Genomic DNA, 12,750 nt, shown 5'->3' on the forward strand with positions numbered 1-12,750 from the left:
GCCAGGAAGGTCATAGGAAGGTGACACTTCCTTACTCTGATCTACTGTCATCCACCTTGCCTAAGTCTGGAAATACACCAGTAAAGGTTGTACTACTAGCTAAATCCTATCTTTATATACATTGATGGATGTAATTTAATGGAGAGTTCTCCTTGTAATGAACACTTTTTCCAATACAATTTGCAGGGAAAAAAACAAGGGGTCCAATCCTCATTCAAGCTGCATCTGTTTCTCCACATATTGTTCCAGAAAGCAACTTGAACATAGCTTCATTATTTTGTGCACAGGAATTAAATAAGTGTACAGCCCAGTTTTCATGTCCTTTCCAACTCATGTTTTATCTAGCATTTCTGCAATGAGATGACACAGGTGAAACAGAAGTTTCACTAGCTATGTTTTCATTGTAAATAATTCAAATCTGCTCTAAATTAACTTGTATTCTAGCAAAACAGTAAAATAGATTTGATGTTTTGTGTGCCTGTCCATAGAAAACAAAACCACTTATCCATTTCAACACTTTGAAGAGCAGTAATGAGAAGTTTCAAACTGACACATGTAAACTCATGAAAATGTAATATTAGTAGAATATTTTACCTTATCAACATGACAATTATTTGACAATCAATGCAAAGTGATTTGACCAAGCTAAATATATCCCCCAGTATTCATTCCATTAAAATTTTATAGCTTCTGTTCTCCTTGCAGAGCAAACAAAATCAAGTTGACAGCCAGATTTACTGACTTGCTCTTGTTCTTGATTCAAGCAGTTTGCTAATGAACTAGGGCCATAAGATTAACAGAGGTTAGTGTGGACCGCTTCACATTATTTTCTACCGAATGAAGTAGTAGTAAAATGTTTCCTAAATGCTCAGTCAGGTGCCTGAACACAAGTACCCCGCACCAATCCAGATGCATGGTGTATCAAAGACATCCTCCCAGAACCGGCATTCCGCAGGCTCTCATGAAGACCTCTCTGCAGCTACAGGCCTGAGGGGATGGGAAGTGCCACTAACTGCTTAAGTGCAGGTATCTCAGTTGTGTCCTTGTGCATTCCTCCTAATAATGCTCCGTTACAGAAAATAAAGATAATGTGTCTCTCCCTCAGTGCTAGCAAAAATAATTTCAGAACACCGTAACTTAAATTAAAAAATATTTACAAATCCTACTGACACAGATAGGTGAATGTCAGAAATGTCAGAGATTGCATTAGTGTTTTTATTTATTCCAACTACTAAAACTTTATCAACAGGAACATCTTAATGTCATATGATTTTTTAATGGGAGAGGCAAGTAATGCTTAAAATTAACTAGGCCACAGATTGGACACTAATCAAGAATGTATTGGACTACCCATTTTTAATTTTTATTTCCCTTCCTATGATTTCCTGAACATGGTACACAACAGCAACACTAACGCAGAGCTTCTGGAAGACAGCCATTCCCCCGGCTCTGCTCCTCAGACTGGCTCTCAGCATGGCTTCATGTGTCCACAGGCCCAAACAGATCAGGATGCATATACACTTACAGCTAAATCTCCATTCAGACCCTGCCTTGGCTGCTCACATCTCTCAGCAGTCAAGCAGACAACAAGAGGCAAGACAAAGTGCCAAGACATAGAGATAAGGCATTCTGAGCCACTGGGATGGGGCGGGGGGAGGTGGGGAGGAGCAGAAACCAAAACCAAAAAATTCTTCAGATGAGATTAGTGTGATACAGAGCCTGGCTGCCCCTGGTCCTACACAGATCCCTCTTCTCCCAGCCTTTTGGTTTACCAGGAGGTCAACATGCATCAACCAGTTAACAGCAGAGCTACCATTAAAACAGACTGAAAAGTAGTGACACTTTATGCCAAATGACTTCTGAGAAGGTGGAGGCATTTCTCTGGTAAATTAACTATTCCAAAGGAAGATGGCTGATACAAGAGTTCGGGATTCTCTAGGATGAAAGACACTGCTCAACAGCCGGTGTTTCAACACTCAGAGCTTGTAACTTAGGAAAACACACTTTTTAAGCCCTCTGTTCAAACCTAGGCCTGACACAGACAGACAAAACCATGCCTGATACACTTCAGAGAAAGTGAAGAATAAGGATTTTGTCAGGAAAGCTCAACAAATTGTGAAGTGAAATTAGAACCAAATACCAACACTGGTACAAAATTCAGCAGCAAAATTAAAAGGTTCTCAAATTTGGCTACTAAGTATCAGGTTAAATAAATCTTACCCAAACATAAAAGACTGTTTTCCAAAACTAATAAGCTCAAGCTGGCTTGAAGGCTTTCCATACAACTTGCAGCTAAGCTATAGAACTCCTTGGTGAAGGATGCTGTGGAGACTAAAAGGCAACAACCTGACTTCACATCAAACCCCTCCAACATTACCTCCTGTCCAGTCAATCCCTACCTTAAGTATTGCTGGACAGGTGTAAACTCTGCAGGAGAATAACTACATGTGCCCCCTGTTCCTACAGTGCCGGGCAACGTAGATTTCTGGTCTGACCCAGCACAGCTACTCTCATATATATTCTCATGCCTTACCTCTGAGTTTAATAGGACATCAAACAGAAAAATCTCGTCAGCTCATATGCAGTTAGCCCAATTCCTACCTGTATTTTCAGTCTTCTGCTTTATGAGCAAATTCATCTCTATAACTGAAAAATATTTGGGGGCTTCAATAAAACCTAGGTAAAATATTAAGTGATTAAGATGTAATTTCAAAACAGCACACCCTGGGCTATGAGCACCCATCCAGCTAATCACATGGTGATTAAATCTTTTAAAAATCTTTGGAATTTACCCTTTGCTCTTCAGTTCCAAACTATAAAAATCACGACCAACAACACAGAACTGGACAAAGACATTTAATTAATGTGAATGTCAAGACAAAAACCAAATGCATTTCTCTTCGCTTATCAATCTCTGTAAAGTACATTAATAAACCAACATAGAAGTTAATGATTTACTGCTGAATTGTATTAGGAATAGTCTTGGGTACTGTGTATCAGAAACAAGAGAGGATGAACCCCTGAAAAACTTATTTCTCCTGTTTTTTGTGAAAATAACATTTGTAATACATGACCTGCAACAGAAAAATTGGGAAGGAGATAAATAAAAATCAGCTAGGAACTCTGGAAATAAAAAAAGGAAAAACATTTAAATGTCTATTCTGTTAAAAAAAATCCCAAACAGTACACTTAGTAGAGCTTAGTAACCACTGCTTGCTTCCCGCTGGTAGAGGCTTAAGCCATTCAGCTATTAATCACATGAAAGCAGATATTAAGGAATATTAATCCATACCAGCTGTTACATCTTTTACTGTGCTATTATTAGAGATTAATCTTTATAGAACAAGGCTGCCTTTTCATGTCATTTCCAAGAGGACATCATACAAGCTGATACTGTTTTACAACACATCTTCATAAAGGGGATGAAGAAAGTAGGAGATAATGACTACATGGTGAAATGACATTCAACTTCATCCTTCAAATCTAAGGCAGTTACTTTTGGAAGAGACACTGTCATTGTGATCAGTTGATTAGTTAATTTTATTGTGACTGTAAAAATTGCTTTTACGGTAATTCTATTTACATCAAAAGAAAAAAGAAAAGGGATGTTCTCTTAGTGATACGGAATGTTCCCTTATAGAAAGTTCAAGGCCATGTAACTGCCCATCTTCAGTGGCAGGGAATGAACATGCTCAAAAACACCTAATATGACCTAGTTGATAGAGCCTTAATGAGGGATACTTCAGATTGTAACACAATTTTAACAAAATAGAATCAACACTGTGAGCATAACATTTCCTAAAGAAATATAAAACCCCTGTTAGGTAAGAGAAGGTTTTAGAGGAACAAGTGCTTTTACTGTTGGATACAGTTCACAGATGACTGCATCTGCAGACTCTAGACAAACTCCTATTGGATCGCATCTTGGTGGAATGCTATTAAAATCACAAAAAGTATCACACTGTTGGATACAGTTCACAGATGACTGCATCTGCAGACTCTAGACAAACTCCTATTGGATTGCATCTTGGTGGAATGCTATTAAAATCACAAAAAGTATCACACTGTTCGAAAAAGTAAAACTACTGGCAGAAAAGGCCAGTGTTATCCATTAAAGATTATGAGATTACCATTAAAAATAAGCTTCTAATCCGTTTCTTGAGTTTTGGATGAGACTGTACAAGCTACATGAGGAAAATCAGTTGTCATAGTTACAGAAAATCTACACACTCTATACCTGCAGTCTCCTCATTTTGTTAAATGCAAAATTCTTCTCTAATTATGTTGCAATTATTCACCAGAGTACCTTTGGTTTTTACTCATTTGGACTTCAGATTGATTTTATAGATTACATGCATATTAGTTTTATAGCATGGCCTAAATGGTGAGGATGAAGTTCTTTAGTCTTGAGTCGAACCATTCACTGTTCTCCCACTCTTCCTTGCAATTCAGACAGTATCTCCTCACCAGCCACCACCCTTTGACTCTTCCCAGTTTGCAGAATCCCTTTAGTGGCTCCCTTTTCTCAGTCTGCCCATATTCTGTCTGCACAGCCTGATCTGCTTCAGCTGGTCAGCTGCCCCCTCCACAGCGCTGCCTGAACCTGCCTCTGGCATTGACAACCTGGCACGTACAACTGCCTTTCACAGTCTTTGATACCTGGCTTTAATCCTTTCCACCCTCATCTTCATCTGCTGATGAACCAGCTGTTATTTATTATATATAACATTGGTTCTGATGCCTTTTCTTCTCTTCTCAAAGAAGAACATTAAAATTCTGCTATTTCACTCTCCTCTTCATTCCACTGCCTGGGATAAACTGCCTTTCCCATTCCTCCCTGCTAATGCTGGTCTACAGGACTTCTCCCATTTCCAGACTGGATTGGTGGCCAGCCCTACAGTGACACTTCTGCTTCCTAGTGTCAATAATTTGCCTGCTACAAACTGGGAAAAAGTACAGGGCAGACAAAGGTACTCCCAACACAAAAGATAATGTACATATTAGGAGGTAAAACTGGGGTCCAAATGTAAGCCTTCAAGCAGTTTATCTCATTGCTTACTTTTTATTTAAATTAACGGGGTTTTGTTGTGGGTTTTGTGTGAGGTTTTGCTGTATGCACATATCATCTGCTCCTGCTGGATGTCTGCAGTGTATCAACTTGTAGAGAAGGAGCTCAGTGCAATGCTGCATGCCCAGCTATGCTAGGTGACTCACATCTGCAGAATATAGACTCAAGTCCTTATGAACCATTCCTGACAACAAAGAGATTCCTAAAAGCCATACCTTAAAATGTTTGTCTTGGGAAGAAACTTGCAGGATTGTCAAGAAGAATGTTATGGACATGCCAAGGAGAACCACCGAGTTCTACATTTCAAATTGGATAAATCCTCCACTACACTGTTTCTTTTGGTGTGTCACAGCAAGACAAAAACTTAAAATTCACTTGGCCAATTGTGCATCCTGCTTAGAGCGTTAAAGGATTCATTTCCCATTCCTATTCTGATCAGCTGGTACTAACACATATTCTGTTATGGGCTGTTTTTCACAACGCTCTTATCTAGTTTGTTGAAGGATGTTAAGATACCAAATCCACATTAAACTGATTCAGTAAAGCTCTGCTCTACCTAGGGAGAAATAAATTATTATACCTAAGCTATTTTCTCACTTTCATCACTCAACTGACTCTCTAAACTGGAAAAAACATGGCAGTGTGATCTCTTGAGCCACTGAGAAAATGGCCAAAATGTTTGCACAAGGAGAATTTCTTACAGCAGAAATTGTAGGAAAAAATATATTTGAAACTCTCAAAAGGAATGTATATGAAAATAATTTCATTGTTACCTAGTGATTTATCTAATCACAACTGTAATATTAACCACTTGCAGATAAGTGTTCCATATTAACCCATGAGCTCATCTTTTATAAACCATCAAAAGGTACGGTAATTTGAAGGAAATCACAGCTTCTTGACAAATAGTTTAGGAGCAGAAAGTAAATTAATCCTGTTAATACTTTATTTCCTATTTGAAGTTTAATATAGTAGTGCTGTTGAGATTTTCAAAGTTGTCTAATGTATTTAGATAAAATAGAAATGGTTTTAATATTATAAAAATATTCTTCTAGACATCACTGTTATTTCTTATACTACATTTGATAGCCAGGAAGAACACAGTGATGTGAGAAATAATGCAATTAAACCTATTAGTGTCTCTACAAAAGCTGAAATCTGAGCATCTGGATGGCTTTTACTGAGTATATCCTTATACAGACACAGAGAATTTGCAAACATGGAAGAATTATTGGCAAACAGAAATAACATGAAGAGAGAAATTGTTTCAATAAAACGGTTTTCTCTTCAGAGGGACAGAAAATGAGTCATAGTAGGCACATCTTAAAAGATATTTAGATCGAGTCAATGGAGATAGTAAGCAGAGATGAAAGCATTATTTAGTACTACAAAAGTAACTCCCATTAGTGAGAATGACAGACAAGTGATGTACACCTAGATAAGCTGCATCCTTTTTAATAAACTGAGATGTTTACAAAGACAGAGATGTAAGCATGCACGCACACAAGCATACTCCTTTTCTTAAACGCTACCAGTTTCACATTTCATTTACAGCATTCTCTGTTGAGGCAGAGTTATGCCTCTAATTGCAGAGCAGGTAACAACAGGCACTTTTGTAAAACTGCTCGAGAAGTAAAATGTCATCGTCCTCTAGAGCACTGCTGTCAAAAGCAGAGGAACATATGGGAAAGGTAAGCAGAGTACAGAACCGAGCAGAGATACCTGGCCATTTGAATTACTCTTGCTACTCAGCACTACTGCAGTAAAAATTGGGAGTTAAAATCATGGACCAGGACCACACATTGTTACATATTGCTCGAGAACTGGGCTGTGACAGTGGTAAAACGGAAAATGCTTAGAGTGGCAGGTTCATTATAAATCTCTACACTTAGCTACCTCACATGGCTTTAGCCATTCCCTGCCCAGGTTTTCCAGATGTATCCCAAAGCACTACACGCCTACAAAACACACACATTCAAGACCAGTTTCAATCCTTGTCTTCAGCTCTATCATTAGCCTAAGTTTATGTTTCCTACAAAACATTCTCAAGCGCAATAGTACCCAGATTTCCTGCCCCGAGATGTCCTGACTCCCAGGGATAATCACTTCCACTTGCCCGTATGCTGACAGTGTGCTATTCACCACAAAGAGCCAACTAACAGAATTTCTCAGCAGAAGTAACATTCCCAGTCTACCACATAAGCCTAAACATCTATTTTTTTAATCAACTCTAGAAAGAGTTTTTCTCGTTAAATATTTTTGTTCCCAAAATTAACATTAAAGCAAATAACACCGAAAGAATGAGGAAGACTAAAACAAGCAAGCCATGAAGGGAACTTACAGCTTTTAAAAGACAGATTTTTTATAATCAGAAGACAAAACTTGTTAAAAAAACCAAAATCTGTACTGTGCTCCTTCTACCTTACAATTGATTAGTCTGGCAAGATTAAATCATTTTTATCTGGGTATTTTACTCTGACTTTATTCCATTAAGGAAGTAAAATTCTGTATGCTTTGCAGTATCAAAATAGGCTTGGAGACATTAAAAAAAACCAACTGACTGCACCTGGGGCACTAGGCCCACATTATGTATTTTCTACTTGGATTTGTCACGTTTAAGTGAGCCTAGACATATAAACCAACATTTCAAAGGGGAAATCATTCTCTTTAACTTCATTTATCTTTGTTTCTCTGTATTATTCAATAAATAAAGTTAATACAACAGACTATGAAACCACTGCTTATCTTTGTAAAGTCATTTGGTCGATAAAGCAAGCAATATACAGTTGTTCATGAAATGGAAGCGTCTTGCAGGACAACCTGTTTTCTCACACTATTTGTGCACAGCCATCAGGCACCTGAGAAGCAACTGTGCAAGTAATGGGCAAATTTAAAGGAAGTGACACTGTTGTGAAGTATTAGCTGACATTTCAATACACCACTTTGCTTTATATCTATCAGAGGAGAACAAAAATGAACCCACTACCACTGCTTTAGAGCCTTCAGTTTTTCTTCTGTTTAGGCTTGGCTCTGGTGACAAGAGGACATCATAGCTGAAGTATTCTTTTTTTTGTTTTTTCCCCTAGCACTCAATGACTGTAATACAGCCTGTAATATGGGGATTACATGCAACTTGACAGACTCTTTAGCAGAGAAAAGGGGGAAGGCCCCCAGCTAGTACATAAGAAACATTGCTGTAAATGACTTTATCCATAGATAGTGCTTGCAATTCACCTGGTGATGGCCCATGACCATCCATCTCTGCTGAAGAAGTCCCCCAAACCTAGACATATTGTTCCTTGTCTTCACAGATGACCATAGCCAGTATTTCACAACATAGAGAACAACTTTTTTTAAGAGGGAACCATTCTAATACATATAACACTTAGTTGCTTGTGTGTCAGTGACTAATTTCCTCTAAGATGCTGCCAGACATTTTTCTCTCATTTACGTTCCTTCAGACTTCCATTCACCCCCTGCATTAGAATCTGACTCTAACACTGTGATGATCAGAAGAAATTAGAGGTAAGAGTGTTGGAGGGGTTGGAAGAAAAGACAAAAACTATTGCTCATTATTTGAATTGAGTCAGTTTGTAAAAGGTCAGCAGAGCTGGAATCTAAGTAATCCTCAGCTGAAGTCAGTCTACATTTGTTTCAAATGAATCTATCAATCCATGGACAAAAGATGTAGTTAAATTCCCTTCAAAGCTGAAAACTAAATTAAGAAACAAATTCTTAATAGTCATCCACACATGCAAGCTTATGACAACAGTGAGCATATACATTACAAAGCAATCACCTCATGTCTTCTTTCTCCCCCCTCGTCCTTCTCATTCATGTACTGCACAGCACATGATCTAACCACAAACCCCATTTCTCATAGAATCTGACATAGATGTTCAGTGAATCACATCAAAAGCCTTTATACACCCTAGCAGTATTCTCACTGATTGTATCTAAATTTGGCATGAACACTAAGTATCAATAGTCATCAAAACAGGATTTTGACTATGCATAGGAATAATTAGAGGCTAGCTCTGTTCAGTGATATTTAACCCAAAGATACTTAAGACAGTGCACTCGTGGAAGAACTCACTTAAGAGGAATAAGATTCATTGCCAGAACCATTGCAATGAACATGACTGATACCTCTGAGACTTAAAAGAACACAGAAGGGAAGATAATTGTTCTCATTTATAATGGTACTAGCTATTAAAAAAAAAAAAGGCAGTGTATCTGGGTGTGTTTCCCTCAGACTGTACTACTTGGGTAATTGCAGACTTACCTTTTGTGATCCAGATGCTGAGCCCTTAAATGAAGTGCGTTTGAAGGAGCCACTCATCCTCCGTAAGGAACCTGTGAACTTTCCTCCTTTTCCTTTCTTAGTCCCTTGGCCCTTACCCTCCATAAGTGACCTACTACTCCAGCACCAAAAAAACCTCTGATTTCAGTCATGTAGTCTGAGCAGTTTTTTCCCAAAGCCAACAATCATTAGGTTACAGATTAAATAAAAAGACAGATGCATAGAACAAAATGAAATCCAAATAATGAGACTCCTGTTCTGATATGCACCCTGTCACAAGTGTTACCAGCCAGCTGGAAAAACAAGGCAATACACTGATACAAACTGCTGTCCTCCTCCCTCTTCTCTACTGACTCTATAATCAGGCTTAATGCACACATCTTTTGCAAGCTACGGTTTTTAATGGACAGAGATTTAATAAATGGTGATTGAAGGTAAATCTACTTTAGAAGCAGCAGCCTGAAAGGTTTTTATTTGTGCAAAGCACTGGGCAGTCAGATGGAAATTATTTCGGTATCAGTAGAAAGGCACATGAAAAGAGCAGATGGTCCTCAGCAGACTACAGGTTAGAGGCTTGGTGGAATTCTGAAGCATAAATGCTGATGGCAAGTGTGGCTACAGCAGGTCTTGAGATGAGAAAGACGAGGTTTTAAAAGCAAACAGTCCATGAGATCACAAGTTAGATTCTAATTAATTAGGGAATATGGGTTGTGGCAAATAAGGTCTGCTGTGTATTATCCTCCTGAATTCTTGTCAACATCTCAATTCATCTGTTTTTTACTATTCTGCCTAAATATGCAGAATGAAAACAAAAGGAGGGGCAGTTAGGAGAGAATAAACAAGAAATGAGGAAGAGACAAGGTGCTTTAAAAGAACAATGCAATTATTATTGACTAGGAAATAGCTAGTTGGCTCCAGAAGACTTGCCTTCTCAGACATGAGCCAAGAATCTGTTAGAGAGCCTGGTTTGGAAAAGAAGACGGATGAGAGCAGAGAGAAACTAGAGATACATTTCAGCCATTCTAAATCTCTGTCTCACTAAAGACAAGGGAAAAATGAAAAAGTTTTACATTTTCAAATTCTGAAGAAGCTTGAACCCACTTCATGAAATCACAATGTTTTTCCTTGGCAGTATGATAATTTTCCAGGCAAAGTGCATTTCTTATTTGAAAAAAATAGTTTCTAATTTTTCAATACAGAACTTGGCATCTTTCTTAGGTCTGAATAGCTGCAACTCAAATAACAAAAAGCATCTAGAAAATTTTACACCATTTTTACAGAACTCTATTTAAAAGATCTTGTGCACAGCAAAACTGATAGTGACAGCACCATGTCTTCAATTCCCTTTGGCACTTCAGTTATACACTGCAGTAGATTATTGGTTTTTTCTCAGTTACAGGTATTAGCCATTAGGTACTTCAACAGCTCTTGATTCTTTAGTTTCTATGCCTGAAATGAAGTGTAGACAGAATATTGTTCAGTGCTGGTTACCTACCATGAGAATGAGCACACTGGAGGTCACTGGGGACTGCTGTCTGCTGGGCAAAGAAAGTTGACTTCTTTTTCTGTAAACCACATATCCTCAAAGCAATCCTGCAGTAACCTAGGCAAAAGCATATTTGGATTAAAAATGTCACAGTTTACACTACAAAACTCAGACAGCATGTAACTGGCAGGTGACATCTATAGAAAATAAGTTCAATTTAGTCAATTCCACACTTTAAAAACTCAAAGGAAGACTGTAGGCCAATTTATGGTACTTTTACTTCAGCATTGTCTGTTTAGCCATTCCAAGAGTTATTTAGTTATTTAGCAACTGCCTGCTCCCTCTCTCCTTCTCTTGCAAGAAGAAAAGCAGGTTTCAAGTGAAATTAGGCAGATTATGAGACATGGTCAGAAAAGATAAAGAACCTCTGTTTGTGCCACTGGGCCTGTAAATCAGTACCTGTGTTACCATCCTCACATATTAGAAACAGCATGTACTGATCATATAAACAACGAAATGCACTCCTGTAGTCTTAATTCCATAACCTGAATGGTGAAAACCTTCAAGGATGGTGTTTCCAGTCACTCTGGGCAACCTGCTCCAGTGCTCAATCATCTCCCACTGCAAGGAATTTTTTCTGTATGTCCCTTTGGAATTTCCCTTCCTGCAACTTACAGCCACTGTTTCTTCCTTCTGCATCTCTGAAAAGAATCTGGCTCCATCTCTTATGAAATGTCCCTTTATGTATTGGAAGACTGCAACTAAATTCCTCTTCAGCCTTCTCCTCTCCAGGCTGAACAAGTCCAGCTCTTCCAGCCTATCTTTACATCAGGTGCTTCCATACTCTAATCTTCCTCATGGTCCCGCCCGAGACATTTTGCAATCTCTCTCCTGTACTAAGGGGCTCCCAAGATGAAGACCATACTCCAGATGCCATCTCATGAGTGCCAAACAGAGGGAATAAATATATCCCTCTTCCTAACACAGCACAACACACAGCCCTCATTGCTACAAGGGCACACTGATGACTCATCTGCAACTTGCTTTTCATTGGGATTCCAGGTCCAACTAATCCATGGGCTTTGAATATGCCTCAGTTGAATTTTTTAACTTTGTTTCAGTAGACTCCTCTAGCTTGTTGGAGGAAACTCCCCCCCGCCATCCGCCTTGGTATTGCCATAAATTTCCTATGGGCACACTCTATGTCCTTTTCCAGGACTTTCAAGGTGTTAGACTGTATTAGTCCCTTCTGTATCACAATATTATAACTAAAGAGATATATTCAATCTGAAAATTAAAAATTAAAAAAATGTGTTCATCTCAGCAGTTTAGAATTATTGTGCTGAACTGAAGCACAGCAGGATAACTTGGAGGCTGGTGGGGAGGTGTCTTAAATCTTGCTGCCTTAATAGAGCATCCTTAGAGACATCAAAAGGACAGTTTTACAACAGGTAGAAATCCATTTAACTGCAGGCTGAGCCAGTTGAAGACTTCTGCCATAGACAGGGCTAGTGTTCAGCTGTTTTCCATGTGCCTATAGGATCAGTAGTACAAACAGCAGAGCAGCCTGTGGTTGGATGGACTTAACTTGGGGGAGCTTAATGCAAGTATTAGTAGAAATAAACCCAGGCACAGTTAGTTTCTTAGCTTCTCATGAACTTGAGAATGCAGGAGCACTGGTATTACTGTGCAGAAAAAAAAATAACACAAAATTTGAGTTTCCATAAAAGCAACATTTTCAGTAAAACTATTGAGTTTTAGTTTTGTGAGAAAAATGAGAATGTTGCTAAAAAAAGGTTTCAAAAAATATGGAAGCTACTTCTGTGGAGAAAAAAACTTGTACTTTTGAACAATATTTCTTTAGCCAATGACATAACTAGTGGGTTAAAAACT

At 38.4% G+C, this 12,750-nt stretch overlaps 1 protein-coding gene across 1 annotated transcript in view; it reads right to left on the bottom strand.

Annotated features, from left to right (window-relative positions):
* The window catches only part of TRPM1 (transient receptor potential cation channel subfamily M member 1), a gene marked incomplete at both ends in the record, with an annotated part of 71,327 nt that extends 61,917 nt beyond the window's left edge, over positions 1-9,410 (bottom strand). Inside the window, one exon of the mRNA XM_080351233.1 lies at positions 9,354-9,410. Within this exon, the coding sequence (XP_080207359.1) occupies positions 9,354-9,410 (57 nt within the window). The remainder of the gene's footprint in view (positions 1-9,353) is intronic.
* Between the last annotated feature and the right edge of the window lie 3,340 nt (positions 9,411-12,750).

This window comes from Nesoenas mayeri, assembly GCF_963082525.1.
Source record: "Nesoenas mayeri genome assembly, chromosome: 11".
Classification (NCBI taxonomy): Eukaryota; Metazoa; Chordata; class Aves; order Columbiformes; family Columbidae; genus Nesoenas; species Nesoenas mayeri.